The sequence below is a fragment of the Toxotes jaculatrix genome, chromosome 11 (genome assembly GCF_017976425.1).
Source record: "Toxotes jaculatrix isolate fToxJac2 chromosome 11, fToxJac2.pri, whole genome shotgun sequence".
NCBI lineage: Eukaryota > Metazoa > Chordata > Actinopteri > Toxotidae > Toxotes > Toxotes jaculatrix.
In genome coordinates this window covers 21,792,993-21,816,815 of record NC_054404.1, presented here as the reverse complement: position 1 = coordinate 21,816,815, position 23,823 = coordinate 21,792,993, and the positions used below count along the sequence as shown (strand labels likewise).

General features: G+C 42.0%; 1 protein-coding gene across 4 annotated transcripts in view; it reads right to left on the bottom strand.

Moving 5' to 3' along the window:
- LOC121189265 (regulating synaptic membrane exocytosis protein 1-like) overlaps positions 1–21,577 on the bottom strand; it is an 84,750-nt gene extending 63,173 nt beyond the window's left edge. For all 4 annotated transcript variants that reach the window (XM_041049218.1, XM_041049216.1, XM_041049217.1 and 1 more), the window contains exons 1-2: positions 21,417–21,577; positions 16,880–16,954 (exon numbers count right to left, since the gene is read on the bottom strand). In XM_041049218.1, coding sequence (XP_040905152.1) covers positions 16,880–16,954; positions 21,417–21,577 — 236 coding nt within the window. The remainder of the gene's footprint in view (positions 1–16,879; positions 16,955–21,416) is intronic.
- Positions 21,578–23,823: the final 2,246 nt, after the last annotated feature.

The following is a 23,823-nucleotide window of genomic DNA, read 5'->3' as shown; positions in this document are numbered from 1 at the left end:
CTGGCTCCAGATACACACAAACACACACACACACACACACACACACACACACACACAGAGAAACCTAAGCTTTGTTCATGAGAATGTAAATTAGATTGGATTACATACACAAATGAAATATAAAAATATATTAATGAAAGTAATGAATGAGTTGATATCATCTCACTTCTTTCCAGAGTAAATAAAACTGTTTTAAGGATCTGAAAGTGACCATTGTCAATCTGTCCACTGCTGATATTTGACAGGAAAAAAAAACAAAAAGGACATTTTTTGCAGTGTAGAGGTAAACTGGAGAGAAACATTGTCATTGTGAATATGCAAATTAAATTACATTGGAGAACTGCAAAAGATCCATCAGCAAGTCAATAACTCTACTGTGAAGTCCTTAAATGTTAGGCTTCTTATAGAAAATCAGTGGAGTGAAATAACTTCATTTTTTCTTGCTGTGAACAAAGTCCAAGGACAAACCAAAAACAACATCTTACCGAAGATGTAAATCTTTAAAAAGCTGGACCCTGTAGTCTTTAGTTTTTAAGGTTACTGAAACTGGGTATTTGTTGGGATTTCAGCTGCAGATTAATACACATTTGGTGCTGTAGTGAAGATGGTGTATCCTGGATTAACTCAATATAAACTGCAATGGCTGTGTTCATGGTAATGAACTATTAAATATATATGGTTTTGTGTTTAGGACAACAGTGGAGCTCTGAGGCACAGAGGAATAAGACACAACAGGCTCTGAATACAATACAAAGGCGGTTTGAAATGCAAGGAATGAGGATGAATGAACAGCAGAGGTGTAGCAAGTGTTTCAGAAGTGTGGGGGATGGATGCCAATAAAGTTTGCTTCACATATGTTTTCATATGTTTTGACCAAACAATAAAAACGATGAATACAATGACAGAAGGGTATACAATACTCTTTTAAAAGAGTGATACTAGAAAAGTACAAAAACACAGTATAAAATAAAAAAAATCACATCTACACACATCTACAAAAAGGAAATAAAAATTGAAGTTGGAACAAACATGACTAATAAAATAAAAATTGTATCTGTGAAAATGAATGCCTAATTGAACAATTTTCTCAATTATTTCACATAGATATTAAACACAGCTTGTTGATATGATAATTAAATAATGTCTTATATTTTATTATCAATATTGACAACTTCGGGCTTCCAGATGGAAAAAAAGTCAAAACTCTGTAGTGAAAATACACAACAGTATACTTGCTAAACTGCAAACAACAACCAACTGACCAACTATTTCTCATTTAAAAGGAACCAAAAGTGCTCTTTCTGCTCTCCTTAAAGGAGACAAACTGTTCAGCAATTTTTGTTCTGTTTACCAACATTTGCATTCCCTCTTGCTCAAATCTCTCTCTAAACTGCATGTCAACCACATCCAGAACTTTGAAGAATTCAGTCCTGTAGTAGTCAGAAGGGGACGCATGTACATGTGCAGATACAGGAGCACTACCTGTGAAGCGCTGCGGTGGGATACAGACCCGAGGAGAGGCAATAGGAGTGAGATGGAGTGTCTCACACATCCTTGTTGCTTTCGAGTAAAGCGCCTCAAAACTCTCTGTGTTTCTCTTTTTACTGAAACTTTCCTTAACACAGGTGAAAGCATACCATCTAGGGTCTGTGTTCTGCTCTGGAGGGACATGTTCAAAAGTCAGGATTTCATTTTGAACTATAGCTGAAGTGTAAACATCCTTTCTACCACCTGTCAACCACTTGGTTAGAGCGGGGTCATCCTCTGATTTGTACTTCAGAACCTGTTCAAAATTTCCCTCACCACATTCATGGCCCCTAAAAGGTAAGCCCTGCCTAGCCAACATCTGCACAGCACCAATGATTTTGAGAAGACATCCCCTTGCTTCCTCTTGTTGTTTCACACTTGATAGCTGAACCTGTACTGAGCGATCTTCATAGATGTGCGTTGTCATGGCTGTCTTCAAGCTCATGGGCTTTTGGATTTTGGATCTAGTTGATTGGGCTTACTGAACAGATGGCAAGTAACAGCCATGTCTGAGTTCTCTGCTCCTCTCTCTACCATTTCATCTTCATCCTTGTCCTTTCTGACCTCTCCCTCACTCTGTGGTTCTTGTCTGTCTGCTTCTGGTCTGCCTGCTTCTGGTCTGCCTGCTTCTTGTCTGCCTTTTTCTCCCTCTTCATCTCTGTCTTCCTCACTCCTGGCCACATCCTCACATACACCCTATCCAAAACATTTTAAATGAAATTGTGAATTTGATGTAAAGACACCAGACACACGCATGCACCTGGGATGGAAATAAGTACAACCCATGACACAAACACACATATGGCCTCTCTTCCTTCATAGACCTCTTTCATAAACTGTAACATTCATTTCATTGCTCACCTGTGAACCTTCCTGTGTTCTCTCTTGACCCCATGCCTCCTCTAACTTCTCTCCTGAACAAGAGTATTGGTAAAGGAATAGGCTCAAACAGTGACAGCTGTGGCACTAGCAAAACTCAATGAATATTGAAAAGTAATATCATGAAATAAATGCAAACAATATCTAATTGAAATAGGCGAATGTTGTTTAATGTCAACATTTTTTTACTTTCAGCGTTCAGCTTCACTTACAAGATTTCTCTTGAAAAAGGTGTCAATCTTCTCCTGCCTTTCTTTTCTGCATCTTAATGATACTGTGTGACAAAAAGACAGTGGTAAGCTTGATAGTGACATGGGTCTGACAGGACTGTGACTGCTGAATTTTGTTTACTTGCACCCTGAACAGGGGATAAGGGTGTATATATATATATATATATGTGTGTGTGTGTGTGTGTGTGTGTGTGTGTGTGGTATAAATAATGTGACTATTTACTGATTTTAACATTAAAATAATAATATACACTTTTCTTTCATCTTTCTTCAACAGGTATGCAAACAATGCCACCATTTTTTCCTTCTCAACAGGTCAGGTACAATACAACACAACAGTTACTGTAAGTAGCCTATCCACAAAAGTATTGAGCTAATCAACAAACTGCTCAAAATATCAAAATCAATTGCACTGGCAATAAACCCAAAGATACACTGTTTAACAATGCCAATTTGTCCCTCCTCCTCGTCAGTTCCCTGCCTTCTTCATCACAGTTACTTTATACATTACATCCACATACATAACCGAATTTAGCTAGCTGCGGAAAAATATCCCAATAAGCATTAGTCCACAAAACAATGTAATACCCAAAACACTCAACGTGTCAACACAACAGAAACAGATCTTCCCAAACATATATCAAGCTTATTTAAAAACCTCGAAAGCATAAACACTCATTCACAGTACCAGGAAAAAGGTGCCGGTGCCGGTGTGAACTATGAACTTAGCCAGTTCCCGTCTCCTCCTCAGGACGAGCCGATCGATAAATCTAACAGCAAGAGAGGCGGGACTTAAGGCAGAACAACCAATCATCAGCCGGTCAGACTCAAAGGCGGTGTCTGAAGCCGTGTGAAGCAAGAACAGGAGAGGGAGGGGAGAGGAGGCAGCCGCAGCGAGCGTGAACACAGAGCGGCCAGAGAAACGGAGCGAAAGTTGTGAGGTGTTTATGCAAAACTGCGGAAAATCTGCAGGAAAAAAAAACTGTGGGTGTTGAACCCTTTCGCCGGGAAAGGTGTGGGTGTTAAAACACCCACACATTCCCCACGGGTGCGACGCCCCTGATGAACAGTGAAGAAGGATGGAGGAATAGAGGGAGGAGAGGAGGCAGGGACGAGCTCGAGGACTAACTTTATAGCAGTGTGACAGATGCTACGATGCACCATAACTCTACGCTGGACAGCACATGGACGTTTACCTGACAAGGACAAACAACGAGGACACACACACACTCATTCACACACATGCCTAAATATCTGTCTTGCAGGGGTATCCCTTGTTGGCATTTTACCCCTGAAGATTTTAACTTTGAATTCTGAATGTGCTGTGAGGTTAAAAGTGCCGTTCGTATTTTGCCTAATACGAATCAAATCCTCAGTGAAATGATCTTCCAGCACATAAATTCTTCTTTCTATTTCATTTCTGATCACAGTTTGATGAGGTTTGGAGAGGGTGTTTATGTAGGTCACTGACCTTTTCACCTTCTCGCTGGATGGGCTCAGTGGAACATGATGTGTGTGTATGATGTTGTAGGAGCGAAAGTTAGCCGTTTATTCAACCTGTGTGCCTCCCCCTACCCCCTTCATGCATGCTCCAAGCTCCTTAAAGGATAAGTCTGGTGACATTCTTTCTTTTTATTGACAATTTCAACAGTTAAGACCAAACCCGACACTGACTGTATCTTACTAACAAGTATTTTCTGTGACATCAAAGCCTGTTAGTGTATGTCTTACTCCTCTGTGCCACAGAGCTCCGTTGTTGTCCAAAAACCATTAAAAACACATCAGTGAGCCACATCGATGCAGTGGGTGACACGTTCCTTCATTACCATGAACACAGCCATTGTAGTTTACTGACTCTTAATTCCACACACACTGTCCTGCTGCCAGAAATACTCACTAGAGCCGGACTAGACCGCTATTGGGCCCCAGGGCAAAAGTGATCTTCCTCCCGCTCTGTGAGTACTGAGTATGAACCCTGTTGCATTTAAGTAAACACCAGGTCAGCTGGAATACTATCTGCCCCCCGGCTGCTGAGTGTCAGTTAGTTTGTGGTTTTTTGTTTCAACACAAATTCGTTTTAAGAATATGCACCAGCATTATATCAGCTGACAGAAGTAAACGTGTTATTATTTGACTTGTTTTTAAAGATGAAAGTGCAAACTGATGGTCTTGAGGCTCGATGAGACAGACAGGGCAGAGAAGTTGGTCAGTTTTGAGAGACGCGTTGATGCTTTGATGTTTTTGTTCTTTTTGTGGTATGTCTTAACATTTAGAAAAATATAGAACAGCACTAACATCGGAATAATACTGAATAATACTGTCCATTATATACAGAATATATATATATTATTTTCTTTTTTTTAAATAAAGATATTCTCAAGATTGAGCCAAAACCATTGTGTGTCCACTCATTCTCTCCTCTTGCTAATGATATCGCAGTTATTTCTGCAGGCAAAGCCTCCTTTCGATTTCCACAATTGCTTCCCAGAATGGTTTTGGACCTCTTTCTCCAAGAGTCTGGATCCTCAATCAAAGCTTAAAGTTTCAGTAAAACAACTCCAAAAAGTTAAAGACCTCCTGCTTGACATACTGCGTGTGTCCAAAAATAAGGCAGATAAAATAGCTGAGTCCTTCAGTCCTTAAGCATCATTACTCCTGCTTAGCCAATCGTTGGCACTGCCCTTTCCACTCCTGGGCTTTCATAAAGCAGGGTGGCATCAGGTCGGGATTGGGAGCCAGCTTCAACTCTTCCTGTAGTGACTCAGGCCTCTATGGCCGAGTATGAGTCACTCCTCCAGTTCCTGGATCGATATTCAAAAAGCAGGCAGACATGAATCAAATAACAATGAGTCAGTGTCAGAGAAAATCACCTCGCAGCCATTTAGAAATTAAGCCCTCCAACTCTCTCCATCTCATTCTCATTTGCTCTCCAACACTTTTTTTTAAAGTAACTTCAGTCCCTTGTTACTCAGTTCAGTTGTGAGATGTTTAAGTGAAAACCTTCAAAAGTCAAAGTTTCATTCTGTCCAACTCTTTCAGCCTCCCCCCTCCATCACCCCCACCCCCACAAACTTTCTCTCCCTCCTTTCTTTAATCTAGTCCCGCCACTCATACATATGCACACACACACACACACACACACACACACACATACACACACACACACACACATACATTCTTACTGTAGAGGAGTCATCTACAAGATTGATTGGAACTCATTTGGTATCCTGTAATAGACGAGTATTAAAAAAGTTTCCACCTCCTCATGCTATTTGCGAAATTGAATGGAAGGTAAAATGCATGCCAGGATTAGAAATGGGTTTCCGGTTTGCAGTAACTCTGTGTGTGTGTGTGTGTGTGTGTGTGTGTGTGTGTGTGTGTGTGTGTGTGTTTTTGCATGCTAAAGAGAGCCTCCTACACTCACCTTAACACTTTTTTATTTGCAGAAAATAATTTATATATAGGCTGATAGAAATCTGGAGATTATGAAACTGCTCATATGCATTGTGTTAGGTCCTGTGTGACAAACTGAGGCCTATGAGGCTTCAGTAGCCTGAGCTGGCAAAAATCATGAGAGTATCTGTTAAGTATCTAAGATATGTTCTTTTAAGTACAAATTTCCTCTGTGTGTTGTTATGTTTTGTCTTTTTCTTTCAAACTGTGTTTCTCCATGTTCTTCTCAGGGCCAGTTTAACCCAGCAGACGGCCCAGGGGCAACAAAAAATGTGCTGTGCCTTTATAAATGAAATTTAAACTTTATCATTTGTAAATTTATATGGACTTTACTTACATTCTCAGGCCTTTTCCTGAGGGAACTAAATTAAAAGCATAAAAATAAAACCACATTTTAGCTTGAACCCTTCTGCAAGACGGAGCCTGAAGATTAGAAAAGATTAGAAATTAGCACGTTGCTTCGAGGCTGCTTTAATTTCAGTTTATGCTGGGATTTCAGTGCTGCAATTTTAAGAGTATAAATTTTATTAAATTAAAGTCATCATACATGCAAAATAAAAGAAATCTAAAAAAAACTAAGAAGCCAAAATGCTTCATGAAAAACATGATCTGATATGATTTTTACCTATACCACAGTGAGCCTTCCCCTGTGCTTACCTCTCCCTTACTGCATATATGTGCCTGGCTGCTCACCATATGGCAGCAGGGACACGGAGAATCTCTCACTCTCTAGTTTTCTCTATCTGTGCCAAGCTCTGTTGTTCCTCCTCCGTCCCTTCCCCTTCCTCGCTTCCGTCAGAGAGCTCGCCATGCTGAGCTGCTCGGGTGTACTCTCACGTCCCTCTCACTCCCTCCATCCCCCCTCCCATCCTTTTCTTATAACACACTCTCTCTTAGTCGCTTCCGGTTTTGAGGCTATGTGCAACTGATTGGAGAAGAGAGACAAGTAATATTAATAATGTCTGCCATCGGGCTGCTCTAATGTGTGCCCAGCAGTATATGTTGTGGTTATAAAACAAAGAAAAAAGATTTGGTTTTTGGGAAACACCAACAAAAAAGAGATGATTCACGCCAAAACTGACACTCGTGCTTTTGTGATTTAAGACACAACAGCATGAGTGTATGTGATGCTTCTTAGCTCATGGAACCAACTCTCTCCTGTACGTTTCTCTTTTCTCCTCATTTTCTCCTCTACTCCTCTCACCTCCCCCTTCCTCCTTTTCCTCTCAGTATACTTCTCTGATGGCCTTCCCACCCACTCTCTCCTCCTCCTTTCTCTTTCTCTGCTTCTCACTCCGTCTTTCTTTCTTCTGCTCTCGTGTGCTTTCCATATTCTTTTGAAATGATGCTTATCTTCCTACCAGGAAAAGTGTCTCTTTAAATATGTTTTACTGTGATTCTCAAAAGTCACATCACCTGTTCATTTGAGCTCCTGTTCAACGCTGCTGTTCAAAGCTGATGTCAGGCTGATGAGCAAGCAAACAGCTTTTTTACAACTGTTACAAACTGGTGTCGTGATTATCTGTTCAGCATAGTGTTCTATTTTATGCTACCAAAGAGTAAAACAGGCAACAGGTTCAACACATTCAAACTGTATGTTGAACCTTTAATCAAAATGCAATGTGACCTGTGTCAGACTGAACACAAAGTGCATTTTAGAGGCGACTGCATATAAGGAGAATGCAAAGACAAGAGTGGCTGCTAATGCGACAGGAGTCGAAGTGAAAATGTTTCCACTTGTTAAACATACAGAGACGAGAGGAAAACAAACCCACGGTCAGCACACACTTTACAGTGTGCTAGCAGTTGACTTCATCTCTTGAATTTGGTTATTAAATAACTGTGACCATGTGTCTGTGAGGCGACATATCAGTCCTCTCTAGTGGACAAACTTCATAATGGCAACATTGTCCCTCAGACATAGCTTTGGGATTTCTGCACTGCCATCTCTTGCTAGCTCATAGTTTTGTAGTACTCATATCACAGTTCATATCAGACCTTCTCAATGCAAAACACTGCCTTTCCTCTCCAGTTTCCTTTGTGTGTGTCATACAGTATGAGGCTCACTGTCACCAGTTCATAGTTTACCGCAAGCTTAGTGCTTATAATCCCCTTATAATTGATCCCAGTGCATTTCAGGTAAATGTTAATGAGCACACAACGTGCTACTGCATGTATGATGCCTGTTAATCCTTGCTTCAAATGAAGGGTAATATAATTAAGAATGTCTGAAATATAATAAAAATGTATTCAGATGAAGACAGTTTAAGACTCCTCAGGACTTCTCCAGGACCTGTGCACACCTAACATGTGGGGGGAGGCTGGGGTTTCGGGTGGTAGGAGGGTAGCTCAAAACATGTACTCTGTTACCACAGGAAGTCAATAAGCTGACAACAACAGACCCCCCACAGGTCATTTCATTGATTATTGGCTCATGGCCTTTGAATAAGTGGACCCGCAACGGTCTGGGGGCCACAGGAGGGTGTTCACAAGCTCCGTGGTGTTGGTCGAGTTCTGCACCTCATCACCACTCTCTGCTGAGCGGATGCTCACTAGCTGTGGGATGACAGCGTTTAGCACAAAATAGAAATAAAGTGTGAGAAGAAGAGTGCTTGAAAAGACACTTAGCTCTGTCTCACATGCTTTATTACTTCAGTGTGCACACTAACATACAAATACACACACTTGTTGTCACGGGGAGACCCCGTGCCCTTTAGTAAGGCACATGCACTACACACTCTTTCTCACTTTATCAGAATGTCAATCCTGGTATGAAATGTTGGTGATTTGTGTAGTGTGGACATTTGGATGAGGAGGTGAAGAAGAGAAGAGGCATTGTGATTGTGTATTGTGTTCACCTGTCTCCTTTGTTGCACTTCTTCCTCTGTTAGACCAGGAACAGCCAAACCTGAGCTGGAGCATTCCAGTTGGTTAAATAGGGGGTTCACAGGGGAAGAAACCAAGTGTGGTAGACTGGGAGGGGTGTTTTGTCTTTTGTGCTGAAATAACCAGTTTAAGTATCCTGTTTAGAAAAAAATGTGTGTTTTTAACGTAAGGTAACTGAACTTCTATGTGACAATGTGTTATTTGATATCGCAATTACTGTAAGTGTGATGGAGGACATAATTGATTTTGATTAACTGAGAAGGTACAGTCCACCAGTATAAAAGTGAGGAGGCTGTGGTGGTTGGGAGGCTTGAGAGAAGAGAAGCACAGCTCCCAAACAGCTCCAGAACGTAGCTCCTGCCGTGGGCCCGAGTTTTAAGGGTATAGCCAGGAAGGCAGTTAGAGTGAATTCTTTTGTTGTGTATTACTTTGATTTTTTTGAAGTGAGTTCTTTATGGTATTATTCTTTTTTTTTTTTGCTTACTTTTCTCTTTCTGCTTGCCCAGTGTGAATTTTTACCTGGGAGTTTCTGAGCAAGATTCTCATTTTTAACAAATAAAATGGAAATGGGAACTGCTCCAGACTGCTGCAACTCATTGTTTTACACCGGGTATCTCGGCCACCCTCACATGTGGTGTCAGAAGTAACTTCAGGATGCCTCCAAAGAAGCAGCAGCAGCAGCAGACAGAGCCCATGGTGGAAGATGGTGCCACAAGGGGGATAATTGAGGAAGTTGTTCAGCCCACAGTGATTCCATGTATATCCACAGAGGCAAGTCTTTCCAGCCTAGCTCAAATGTGTGAAACATGCATGAACTTTCAGATGGAGAGAGATAAGCGGCAGGAGAAGGAGATGGCCAAGCAGAAGACGAGGTATTTTGGTTTGTGCCAGGAAATGGAGTACGTCGCCCAGAAAGGGGGAAAGTGGAGGTCATCAAACTGGTTCAGCGGCCCAGGACAAATCCCTCTCGCGAACATCACAAAGAAGACGCAACCTAACATGGTCCAGTGGACGGGGGAGTGTGAAGAGGCATTCCAAGGACTGACGGATGCATCAGGTGTGGGCACTGGAGCAGCAGTACTACAATGTCCAGTACAGGAAGGGTCATGAGGACTGTGCTGCAGATTATCTGTCCAGGGCTCCACAGGGGTCGCCTTGGAAGGGGGGGGGAATGTCACGGGGAGACCCCGTGCCCTTTAGTAAGGCACATGCACTACACACTCTTTCTCACTTTATCAGAATGTCAATCCTGGTATGAAATGTTGGTGATTTGTGTAGTGTGGACATTTGGATGAGGAGGTGAAGAAGAGAAGAGGCATTGTGATTGTGTATTGTGTTCACCTGTCTCCTTTGTTGCACTTCTTCCTCTGTTAGACCAGGAACAGCCAAACCTGAGCTGGAGCATTCCAGTTGGTTAAATAGGGGGTTCACAGGGGAAGAAACCAAGTGTGGTAGACTGGGAGGGGTGTTTTGTCTTTTGTGCTGAAATAACCAGTTTAAGTATCCTGTTTAGAAAAAAATGTGTGTTTTTAACGTAAGGTAACTGAACTTCTATGTGACAATGTGTTATTTGATATCGCAATTACTGTAAGTGTGATGGAGGACATAATTGATTTTGATTAACTGAGAAGGTACAGTCCACCAGTATAAAAGTGAGGAGGCTGTGGTGGTTGGGAGGCTTGAGAGAAGAGAAGCACAGCTCCCAAACAGCTCCAGAACGTAGCTCCTGCCGTGGGCCCGAGTTTTAAGGGTATAGCCAGGAAGGCAGTTAGAGTGAATTCTTTTGTTGTGTATTACTTTGATTTTTTTGAAGTGAGTTCTTTATGGTATTATTCTTTTTTTTTTTTTGCTTACTTTTCTCTTTCTGCTTGCCCAGTGTGAATTTTTACCTGGGAGTTTCTGAGCAAGATTCTCATTTTTAACAAATAAAATGGAAATGGGAACTGCTCCAGACTGCTGCAACTCATTGTTTTACACCGGGTATCTCGGCCACCCTCACACTTGTAATTAGACAAATACCTAAGGAGGACTATTTTTGCATTACATTGAAGTCAAGATAAAGCATGAAGAGTAGAAGACTGGAGGAGAGATGGGGGCAGACTTAGAGACGGGAAGGAAACAAAGAAGAGACCAAGCTCCAAGAAATAAAAATAAATAACTAAACAAAAGATAAAGGAGAAAAAGAGAGAGACAGAAAGAGAGAGAGGTTGGGATGAAGGGAGGGAAGAGAGAGAGAGAGAGAGAGAAAGGAGGGACAGATGGAGAGAGCACCAGAGCCAACAGCAGAGCTAAGTGGGTAGTGTGCTCCCCAGACAGCGCTCCATATGGCCTGGCAACGCCATACACAGCCAGACCGCACAAACACACATATACACAGCATGTATACACGCAGACACACAGCATGTAAACACACACACAGAGATACACAAACACTCCTCCACACAAACAATCAAATTCACACACATAGTGCATATTCACGCACTGCCGTGTACCCACACATATACAGAGCATGGTCTGAGGGTGGATGTGAGGGGATGCCATCCCCTGTTCTTAAAAAAAAAAAAAAAAATTATAAAACCATCTCATTTCACATGCTGTTCACATCCCTTTTTTTAAAAATCTCCTTTGAATTAAGTTGCCAATTTACATCATTTACATCCTGACATTTACTGTAAAAACCATGAAAATGCTGTCTTACTTTTGTCATTTGTAGTAGTACACAATTATGATGGTGTACACCAAGTTATTTGTGTGATCTGGAATGAAGACATTCCAAAGAAATGGTTCAATGTCTTTGAACCGTTGCTCCCCACGTGCATGTTTGTCCAGTACTGCGAACGTCCAAACAGTGCTCACTGGAGTAGAGAAGAGGATCACATTTGTCTGATATGTGTCTATGGATGACTTCCATTTCGTGGATGTTATGTTCAGAACTTTGGCCATTCTTGCTATAAGTTATGATAACACTGTACACAGCAAAGCTGCTCTGGGAAGGCAGCTATACTGCTGCACTGAAGTCTGATGGGGCAACATACAAAAGCTCTCAGATGGGACAAGCCAATTGCCAAGTCCTGAAATATTGGTAATAATCCCTCACTGTATAGGAATGTGTGAATGTACTGACAGAAACTGTTAGATCCAACAATTTTCACAACTTTTCAAAACAGACAATCCAACAATTGTACCCACTTTACACAGCGACTGTCCAGGTGTTAAAGTGAGGAAGGGTTTGAACCTCTCACTCAATCTGTCCCTTTTCATTCTGAACAAATCTACCTCCATCACCTCACCTTTCATATCTGCAATCATACATGCTTCTGAGGAGAGACTCGCCCAATGTGTGCCCAGTTATCCCATTTGTGTGATTCATTGTGCCAAGATAACAAAGAAACACAACAGACAGAGTATTGTTAGTGATATATCAGGGAGCAGGAGGAGATTGTGTCAGCAGGCTTTTTCCACTTTGAGTGCAGTAATTCACAACAGGTATGGACACTTATGTATTTAGGAGGCACATTGTGCAACCTAATTTTGTTTCAATCATACACCAAACTATTATGGATGTTTACAGTGGATATTTTGTAATAATTAGCTTTGATTTGTTCACATATTTTATGATCGTATGAGCGCTCGTGTTTCTCGACTCAGGTCAGCGATGGCCAGTTTCACAAAAATAAGACAATTCAAAATTTATGAAGCCCCAGTCTGCGTCTCATTGTGTAAAGATGGAACTCTCTCAAACGTACAGAAATGTAACTGAGAGTGTGTCAGTCCCCCGCCCCCCACTGGAACAGAGACTCATGGGAAGACCAGGATAACAGCCAATCCCTAAAGGAAGTAAGGAAATGACTCCTCGCCAATTGCAGGGCTCACCGAGGTTACTACGGGGCTGCTGGGCCATCGCCATGGTACCCTGCTATCAGGGGACACCTGGCCAATCACATTCAGTGATGTGAAGTGTAAACATCTTACACTGCAGTACATCCATGTTGCCTTTACAGAAGGGGGGTGGGGGTTCCATGTGCAGACATGGGTGTTTGGAGGGAATAGCAGACCTGAGCAGTCTGTTGAAGAGATGCAAAGGGGGCAAGAAAAACCGTTAAGTTTACTAACCCATTAAATATCGCAAGTTATAATTTGTGATCACAATATTTGTCAAATATAATTTGTAATGAGTCTGTTATTGATACAGTGTATTATATTTATGACAGTCCCATAACATGATTAATGATTTATTAAAAGTAAAGAGTAAAATTCATAACAGTTTGGGATCAAATGAGTCAATCTCCAAGCAAAAATGCTGCACTACTAACATAAAGACTTACCAACATAGGCTTTCAAGAGAACATGCCAAGTGTTAAATGACTAATAAACACAGGGTATTGCATGTAATGAAATATAAAGTAAATGGGAAAAAAATGCAAATTTGAAATACTTTTAGTAACACAAGGTCACTAATATTACACATTGTGAGATAGTGATATAATCATTTGAAAGCCTTGGTGATTAACTGCAGATGACGGATTACATGTTCCCTTACAGAAGAAACTTCAACATGTCCTGGGCTTATTAAAAGTTAAAAATAAATAAATAAATAACAAGACGAGATTAACTCAGAAGTACACAGTGGTCATGTTTAAAACAAGCTATTTTCTAATACAGTGCTTTCAGATTGCCAGCAGCTCAACCAGCAGCTCAACCAGAAGTCTGTTTCGCCTCTGCTGAGCCGATCAACCTGACAAACATTTGGCAGGAACTGACCATCAGCAGCCAGGTTTCCCTGCCCACTTTATTTCCTACAAACGTTACAATAATTGTGTCAATAAACATTATGTCTTGATACACAATGATACACAGCTGATGTCTGCCATCAAGGGATTCCCTGAGCTACGTGTATTTATACATTGGTGTCCAAAAGTCTGAGATCACTTTCCCATGTTTTTAGGGGAATGAGTACAGAAAAAAAGCACTGTTCTCCATTATGAGATGATTTATATATTGATACTGAGAAATGTTGATTTGGTTTATAAGGTTGCACTTTTAGATAACAATGTTAACTTTACCTGGTCAGTTGATGACCAGGTAGATGTTGCACTTAATACCAATTATAACAAGTTAAACTTCACAAACACTTCACTAGTTGCCACATAATCTTTAGTTTGAATATGCCAAAAACACAGCCAATCTGGGCACAGTCCACCTCAGCCTAATGGTGTTGAGGCTCCTCTCCTTTAAAACAGTCGGACTCTACAGTGCAGGATCCCACAGCGTAGGCCAGTGAAAATTGGTCAATATAACAAATCAAACTGGAATGAAACCAGTAATTCTGAGTTGAAAGAGTGTTTTTTATATTATGTTTGCTATGGTACTACCATGAAGTTAACCCATATGTGAATTTAGCATTACACACTAGAATATTCTCCTTGCCAGTTTAAGTAAAAGTAAATAGGATATCGGTTCTTTGTTTTTTTTTTCACTTGGTATTTATACTGTTTGTTTATGTGTGACAGACAGAGAGGGAGAATAAAAGATCCAGTGTTGTGAGGTGATGACAGTGAAAGTGTATGTTAAGGCTGAGTTCAGACAGACATTAGCACTGCGTGAGACCGTTGCGGTTGCAAAGCAGGGGTACCAACGCAGAGGGCTCTGCCAAATAACAGACGTTGGGTCGTACCTGAAGCAACAGGCCCTCACCAACACAGCCATTTACGTTTTGTCAGTCCTCCTGGTTTGGTGTGGTTTGCACTTTATAGATATAATATTATCTCAGGACCAGTTCAGTAGCCTCTGCAGAAGGAATACTGACTGTAATGTCTGGTATTGTATAATGTTATAAATGGGGGCCATATTGCAGGATTCCTCAGAGAATCAGATGTGCCCCAGCTGACTTACTCGGTAATCCCACCTCACTCTCTGATCCAACTCACACACACATATAGTGCACATGGATAGAACATAAACAAGTTTTATCCTTTGATCATTGTGTGGCAGAAAAAAAGGCATTACAGGCTACAGAAGTCACCGCGCACAGAGATGCATGGAAACTCGCATTTCAGCGTGCAAATAAGACAGCAGGATGGAGATGCTCATATGACATCAAAGAGTGAAAACGACTGTTTCAAGTAATGTTGGCAATTCAAGACTGTATTAACATCCACTGATCAAATAACCAGACTTTGCACACACACACACACAGCAGTGAAGGAAAGATGATCACTGAGCTGAGCCATTATAAAGAATCGCTGCTGACCATCCCATCAAGCATCCAATCCCCACTAATTGGAGACGAGATGGGAAGCATTACTCCAGCGAAAGCTAACCTCTAACCACCCTCATTCTCAGTATGATGCTAGTTAGCAAGCTTGCAATGGGATAAAAAGCACTTCACCATTGGCAGGTTTAGAGGAAGTCAAGATGGTGGCATCACTGAAGCTGAAAGTAATTTTCCTAATGTACATTTGCATATAAAAGTTTACTTTCACCAACAACCTCAGTGTCAGTCAAAGCAAAAAAAAAAACTCTTGTGGGAAACTCTTTGATGGCATAATAATGCTATAGCATTATCTTATGGTCAGCTGTTATATATATTTCAACTTCGTCTCTAAGAACACACACAGTGTTCATGTCAAGTAGCACTTGGGACCCAGTTCTCAGCCACTGCTATGAGGGAGATGCCTATAAGACAAGTTCTAGCAGATTCCTTCGTCGTCACAATTGGTAACAAAGCACCACATGTTAACCTCTAGAATTAGACGTCTCTTACTGCAAAGCTGCTTGGGCCTTGTAGTTTACTTCTCTATTAGAGATTAGACATTGTACACAATGCCTATGACTTATCACCAATCCTGTTTTAATATAACTAATGATTCAATTGATGCCCATCCAAATACAGATAAAAAGCTCCAACAGGTTGTCTAACGCTGTCCATTCAAAACTTAATATGTACGGTGTTCAGTTACTTTTTCAATCAGTCCATTAACAGTTTCGTCTACTAAACAATAAAACAAAAAAATCCCCCTCACAAATTCACAGAGCTGATGGTGGCCTCTTCAACCAAAATGTGGGAAAATAAAACTGGTTACTTATTTAATTTGTTGGTCTTTGTCTTTGTCACAGTGGTCATGTATTGTTCGTCTGTCTTCAAAAGCTTGTGCGAGATTCCAAATATAATCACGAAGAAGCTGAACTAAAACATGTCACACACTCATACACATGGTGGAAGTCATTCCTCCAGACGAGCAGCTTGGCAGGAGAGCTGAGCATATCATGAGACACACAGAGAATCTGAATCCAGCCTGAGCCAGCAATGCTATGGATGAGGACCACAACATCAGCTAGTCTCTAATCACTCAATAGGATCTGGACTGAACTTATCAGATTGATCATGTCCATCTCGACACCATAAGCCAGTAATGTACACTGATAGATGACTGACTTAGTGTGTGTGTTTAAACAGGAAAAGGAAAACCCTCACAAGTTAAAGAAGAGTGTGGCTTGCTAAAATATCTTTTCAGTGACACCAAATCAGACATATTTCCTAAATATAAACGAAAACTCTAAATGAGGTGTCTGTCCAATGCCATTCCACCGACAGCATCATACAAATTGCATAATAATGGCTTGAATCACACTTGCAAAGCGTAGTCACCAGAACGCAAGTTTATCTTTTATACCGTTGACTCATCCAAGGTGTAAAATAGATTTCACAACAAAATATGAATGTGAGGCAAAACAACAGACTGCCAGCTTTTGGAGGTTGTTGTGGGCCACTGGGGTGAAGTGATGCTAAAGTGACGCAAAAGTAATTATTAGCACCCATTTAAACTCATTTTAGGCCAGTTTGAAATTCCATATCGAATAGGTGATACTGAGTTGGTGGTTGAATACCAGCTGTTGCCACTCACCGGACGTCGTTTTGCTGTTGAGGTTTCTTCTGCCCAACCAGGTTCACCGTTCTTGCTTGGATAGGCTTTTCTTCTCTGAAACACATAAGTCAGAAAACTGTTGTTAGAGCAGCATCTTACTGGGTGTTCACTTTCTTGTATTTTTGCATTTGGTTTATTTATATACTTTCAAACTCCCCGTCCCGTTTACATTGGTTAGCTAAAGGAGGTCAGCTAGAGACTCCTAAATTCTGTTGGATTTTTTTGGACAGACTTTACCCGTTGTTTTATAAAACTTCATGTCTATGTGATTCCTGTAACTTTCTCAAAGTGTCTCAGGACTTGCCTGAACTCTTCATCTGTGAGTGAAAATATAAATTCCAGGACCATCAGTCCAGACTATGGTTTGCCATGTGGGTTTATTTTGTTATGCTGGGATTTAACCTCATGTTTTGAGGATTTTACCAGTTTTTACTTAGTTCAGATTATGTTCTAACTCAAAATGAATTGTAAGAGAGTCCAGTTTGAAAAGGACAGCAGCTTGAATTTTTGCAGTTTCAGTGCAGCTATTTTTTTCTCACCTGATTTCAAATTACACTGAACTCACTCAACCAAACTAAGCAAACTAAAAAAGAAAACTTATGCTTGAACTACAAACTAAGCTGACAAGAATGTTCATGTAGACTCTCATGGCAACATTCAGGATACCTTTAGGCACTGATGACAGGCCTCAGACAACAATGGCATGCTTTCAATATGTCCACTGACACATCCACACTGTGATTCAAAACCATCTCATCCATAAACATGAACAGTGGGCTCTGATCAGTCTGATCACAGAGGGAACTCAAGAGAGAAATCCCCGCCAACACCCACGCTGTCTAAAACAGAACACATCCTTTTATCGTCAATACTGTGGATACCCCTCTCATTATGAGACACTTATGGCACATTAGGAATGGTGAAATCTCTTTATTCCTCAAGGATACTAACCATCTTCTGCTGTATTGACTGTAGAAGTGATTATACAGTGGTGACTGAGGCATATTTGACATCCTCAAGTTTTAACGTAACTAAAAATCAAGTATACATGTATACTATTTTTGCAAACAGTTTTCAAATGCATGCCACCAATTCTTAGATTTCGGGATGTGTTCTAACATTTTAGATGTCCACTGGTTTCCATTAACTTCTACTGGGTGTGAAAACTAATTACCAGACTTTTCAAACTTGCTTGAGTTGTGTCAGTAAACACAGTGAGCATTATCTTTTGCATGGATTTGAAGAGTCTGCCCTGTGGTCACCTATGATAACAATGTCAAAAATGGACAAAAATAAATACAGACTTCATGGTGATGGATTACACACAAGCCAGCAGATGTCTGAAACTGCAAGAAAAATGTTTTCAGATACATAACAATTGGCAGCATGAATGGCTAGCTGTGAGGTACAGTCAACGTGATTTGTAGTTGATGTGGATCCAGCCCAGTGGATTGGTACTAGTATCAGTACAGACTTCATTAAAACAATCCACATTAACTAAAAAAAATGTGATGCTAAGCGATGTCATTATGGAAATTCAGGGTTTCCATTACCAGGTACATTCATTCATTCATGACAGGCTGCCAATTCAATATTTAGTGTTCCCTGGCCTCATGTTACCTTGCATACAAATAATCCCAATCACTTCCACACAAGGAGGAATTTACGGGAGGAGACAGCACCAGTGTTGGATTCATACTCTGTGTAGCCGGATTCCCTCCACTAAGGTACTGGAAACAGTGTGGGTAGTGAAAAACTTCAATCACTACATCAATTGTAGTTAATGGGCTAAAACATGCAACACGTTAGTATGGCCCTCGTGGTAATTTAAGGTCAGTTTGTCTTTTCCCTAACTGAGAGATTCCACCTGAATGTAAGAAAAAGCCTGACTTTAAATTTAAGTTTGGCTCAGTTTTCTGAGACATTTCACAACTCTCTGGAAACTAATACACCGTGGAGTTTTTCCACATACTGATATATCAGTGTTTCTAGATCAGATAACAGTATTGACATTATTAAATCTATGAAGCATCTAATTTTAAAGTCAAGTACATCGCTTAAATTCTCACAACACTTTGCAACCAGTCTGTGTATAGCACATCCTAGTACACCTCACATCTACAAAGCCTTTTTCATCTACACATCTACTACGCTACTTTACAGTGGATATATATGAATGTTGTACGTGTTCCCTGTGCATTTATTTTAGGGCTGAGACAAGTTCTGTGTGTGTTTCTGTCTTCAAGGTGAAGGCAGTGACATATTCTAGCTCTCAGTGAAATTAAAATAAGTCATTCAACATCATTCAGCTACTTGCAGAGAGTAAGGCTACTTTTAGCCCTCCACTATGCTTTTCATGAATATATATATGAAGCGACTGCAGTACAGTGCAAGGATTTACTTCTACCGTGTTTCTGGCTTCATCAGTTCAGAGCAGTGAGGGGGACTATCCTACTGTCTAAACTACCAATAATTTTGTTTACGTGTGCTTGACTGTATCAATAAAATGCACATACTTTGGGTATTTGTAACATGTAACATGAATGTATTTGTTACACGTCTTAACAGTGAATTTTTACGGTAATATCACAGGTAATGTGGTAATATTGCTTGTAAGGAGAAGGGCTACACTGTAACATAGGACCCTATGCTTTACTTCTCCATTTATAATGTGTAGTTGGGATTTAGGCTTTTAATGATGGTGTACAGGACTTTAGTGGAGGTTAACTGTCATGGACAGTTTATCCATCTTTCTTTCTGTAAATGAAATTCATTCCTGCCATGTAGCAGTTCACCTGGTGATAAGTACCGACAGGACGCCAATGTTTAGCTACACTTTATTTAACATTACATCATTGTTGCTATGGTTATATACCCTCAGGAAGGTGTGACCAAATAAACTGCGATCCTATACTTTAACAGCGAGGAAACTGATGGTGACTATATCTTATACTGTTCATAAGAGGAGTGAATTCTCTGCCTCTCTGCATTACAACCCACACTACCCCACTGATAGTACACTCACCATGCATGTATTAGCCAACCAGTGCAGCTTTCCAGTGCAGACCCAATCGTAAAGATACACACACACACACACACACACACACAAGCTTTTCTATGGCAATCTCCATCAAAACAGTGATGAGAGAAAACAGTGCTGAAGCCAATATAGGTTAAAACATGTATGTGCTGACAGCCTGCCTTATTTGCAGCCGCTACAGTGTGGCATGACTGAATCCACGGCTTCTAACACATTAGCCTACTGAAAATGATGCATAGCCACTTAGAGCTGGAGTTATATATTGGACATTGCCTTCTTTAGATGCAATGAATCGATCTTCCATTCCAGTGCTGGGCTATCAGTCCGCACAGAGGGCTTAAAATAGAACAGGGACGTAAAGCTCGAGGAGTGCCTTGCTTAGGTGGGTCGCTCTATCTTTCTAGCTGCCAATCTATGCACGCAGCTCCATGCAGACCAGGCAGGAAAACGTGAGAAAGGCATCGTTTCAACTTCATGCATTTCCTGGTCTTATAGAAAAGAGGGTGGATGTGGGTTGATTTCTCCACCGATCGCAGTGACAAATAAATCTGGAGGAGACTTTTCTCCATGTATGTATGGCGGTGGTATGGAGGAGGCAGGGGTGGATACACACAGTGAATATAAGTCACTCCTGATTCAAAATGACATTACACAGGCACCTTTTCCTCCTCTGTTATAGGCCGACTGGTTCTATAACAGCCTGTGTGATGTCTGTTGCAAGAGCACTGGCCTACATACAGTGCATAAGGCTGGGAAAGGCTCAACCGCACCCCTGAGCTGAGAACAGCAGCTGTTGAGATGGATGCTGCACAGATAAAAGCCAACAGGGAGGGTTTTACTTTTACTATTCTCAATGCCAGGCTTCAGTGAGCCTTCTGCAATTTCCTGCTGCATCTATCAATGAAATATTTCAGGTAAAGTCCAAATACTCTCCACTTGACTCCAGCATTGGTGTGAATGATCGTGACGGTGTTAGGAAAACAAGCGTAGATGAGAAATTGGTTCTTATTTTTCATCTGAGCGAAGTGTCATGCTGCTGATAATGGGGCATGGTGACACACCTTCATACTACCATGATCCTCTTCTTCCTCCCTCCTGAGCAAGTTAATCCTGACCCACCATGCACTCACTGAGTGTCTCTTAGAAGCAGCGAGAATCTGCAAAGTGGACGCAAACCTGGTCTAAACTGGCCCGTGCATGTTTTCTCTTGCACAGAGCTGTAGCCTTTATGGGCTTGTGAGTGAGTGAGTTGTGTGCGGAGGGGACCTGCAGGATGTACACTCACTCACACACACACGCATGGTCAGATACAGTGGAGTGGAGAAGTCCTGATGCTGAAACATTTCATCCGTAAGAGAGAACGGAGGTGGATGGACTTCAGAATGGAAATAGCCCAGGCCCAGTCTCTCTCTCACACTCATAAACACACACACACACACAGACACACACACAATCTTTCTCTTCTCTCTATCTTACTTTAACATGGCCTCCTCCTTCGCCTCCTCCTCCCGTTGCCGAGCCAGCACAGCCATGATGATCTTCCTCTCCTCCTCCGTCAGATGGCTCAGGTCCGGCTCCGGGATGGCCGGGGCGACGGGTGGGCGCGGGCCGCCCCGAGGGCCCACCGAGGCGAACATCTTCCCCACCACCACCACCACCACCTTCAGTTCCTCCCTCCCTCCTCTTCCTCCTCCTCCTCGCCTCGGTCGGGATCACGGATAGAAAACCCGCTGGCGGAGCCCACGGATCACGACATGGCCCACGGACAAAGCGGCGGTTGGAGCGACTGATGCGGAGTTCCCATGGCGGTGGCGGGGGGCACCCAGGGCGGCGGCGGCGGTGGCAGCAGCAGTGTCAGTGCTAGCTGTGGTAGTAGAAGCGGTGATGGTGGTCCCGGCTGCCGTTTTCAGCCTGTGCTTCTCGCTCTTGCTGCTCCGCTATCTTCTCCCCCCACCCCCCTCCCACCGCCCGCCCGCCCGCCTCTCCCCTCCACCACCTCCGTTTTACGGGGAGCCCATATCACCGGCGGTCGGTCGGGATGATGCCACACGGGAGAGGGATCTGGCTTCCTTTCTTCAGGCCAGGCAGGGAGAGGGGGTCCCTAAAGGTCCCCTCAGGTCTCCGCTCGGTCCGGTGGGCTTCTCCGTGTGGCTGCGGGGCGAGGCGGCGACTTCTTGTTTTCCAGCGCCGCCGCTGATGCTGATGCTGATACTGCTGTCAGGGAGACGGAACCGTCAATGGGACCGCAGCCCCTCAAGCGCGCTCACTTCTCTTGCGGCGGGAGCGCGCAGCCCTCATTTGAGAATGGGGGCTCCACTCACCGTTAAGATGCGCGCTCACGCCAGCCTATATCACACACAGGAAATAATGGATTCCTCAAGGGTGCATTGTGGGTTTTGTAGGACCATAGCCTAATAACACAGCGACGTTTGGAATCACTGTCAAACGAGGATCCCTTGTTTCGCTTTTAATTGTTAATTACCTTTGATAACTTAAATCTCCCTTAATTTTATCCATTACAACTTCAACGGGTTTTATGTCTGAATTATGGTTTTTAAGGGACACAACTATCTAATATTGACCTAGTTTATGAATGCATGAAGTGAGTTAAAATAAATAACAATATTGGCAATATATAGAAAATAATGACTGCAATTCAAAAGAACCATTTGCTAGTATTGGACAAAACCCTTTACAGTAAGAGTGTACATACTCTCCTCCTCCTCCCTCCCACCAATCATTGCGTGTTAGAATGACGCGCATCCCCCTTTTTTTGTCCTTCCTCCCACCCTCTCTCCCTCTCTCTCCCTCTATTGCTTCCTTCTGTCCTCCCTCCTCATCCATCCTTCCAGCCATTCCCAGCTCTCACCCCACACACACACACACACACACAACTTCCTAATGCTGAAAAAAAAAAACACAATCTGCAATCTGAAGGGAACCAGATGTTTACCACATAGCCATGCGCATGGATGGCTATAGGGTGACATTTACAGCATGTCAGTGTACAACATTTTCATTATAGGCTGTGTGGTCTACAGAGGGGTTACTATTCAGATACAAGAGAATGAGCCACAGTGGCAAAGTAAAAATCTCACATATAGTACTGTATAAGAGGACTCATTTATCGAGTCACAGTAGTCTACATTTGGAAACAAATCCATTTTATTAAACTATTCTTAGCCACAGACCAAGATTTGGCAAAACCCGATTTCTGAGCTGCAAAACTTATTAATTGCTGACCATTGACTTTATGTAGAAACTGACAAATTTTCATACAGCTAACTGGACTCAATAAAATTTGACTACGTTACGTCTTGTGGAAACCTCAAGTGAGCCTACAAGTCCCCAAACACAACACTGTAAACCAGCTGGATCCAGGTCAGACAGTATGACTGTGTAAGTCAGTGAAATGTAAAATCAGTGTTTCAGCACTATGGTCAGCTCACTGAGTGAACAGCAGGCCTACTACTCAGGGGAACATGTACTGAGAAGAGCAGTAACTGCAAGTGTGGAGGCAGTAGCATGTTGTTAGAATAGACATTTAGAAAAAAAAAAAAGACAACCATGGTTTAGACCATATGCTTCATCTTCATCATCAACATCATCATTGCAGCCGTGGCATTGGTTAAGAGTGCGGCTTTGGACCGGCCTGAGATCGGAGGGTCGTGGGTTCGATCCCTCGACCAAGCGCAAAAAACGCTTGGCATGTGCATGCTTGTAATCAATAAAAGTAATTTTAAAAAAATGAAATCATCATCCTCTCATAACACATCCAAATCACATCCAAACCATGCTGCCATGCAACAACCAACAAGTTCAACAGGTTTGACACAGCTTAAGGGCAGCGTCTGTTTAGAGCAGCCATATTCAGACAGAAAGC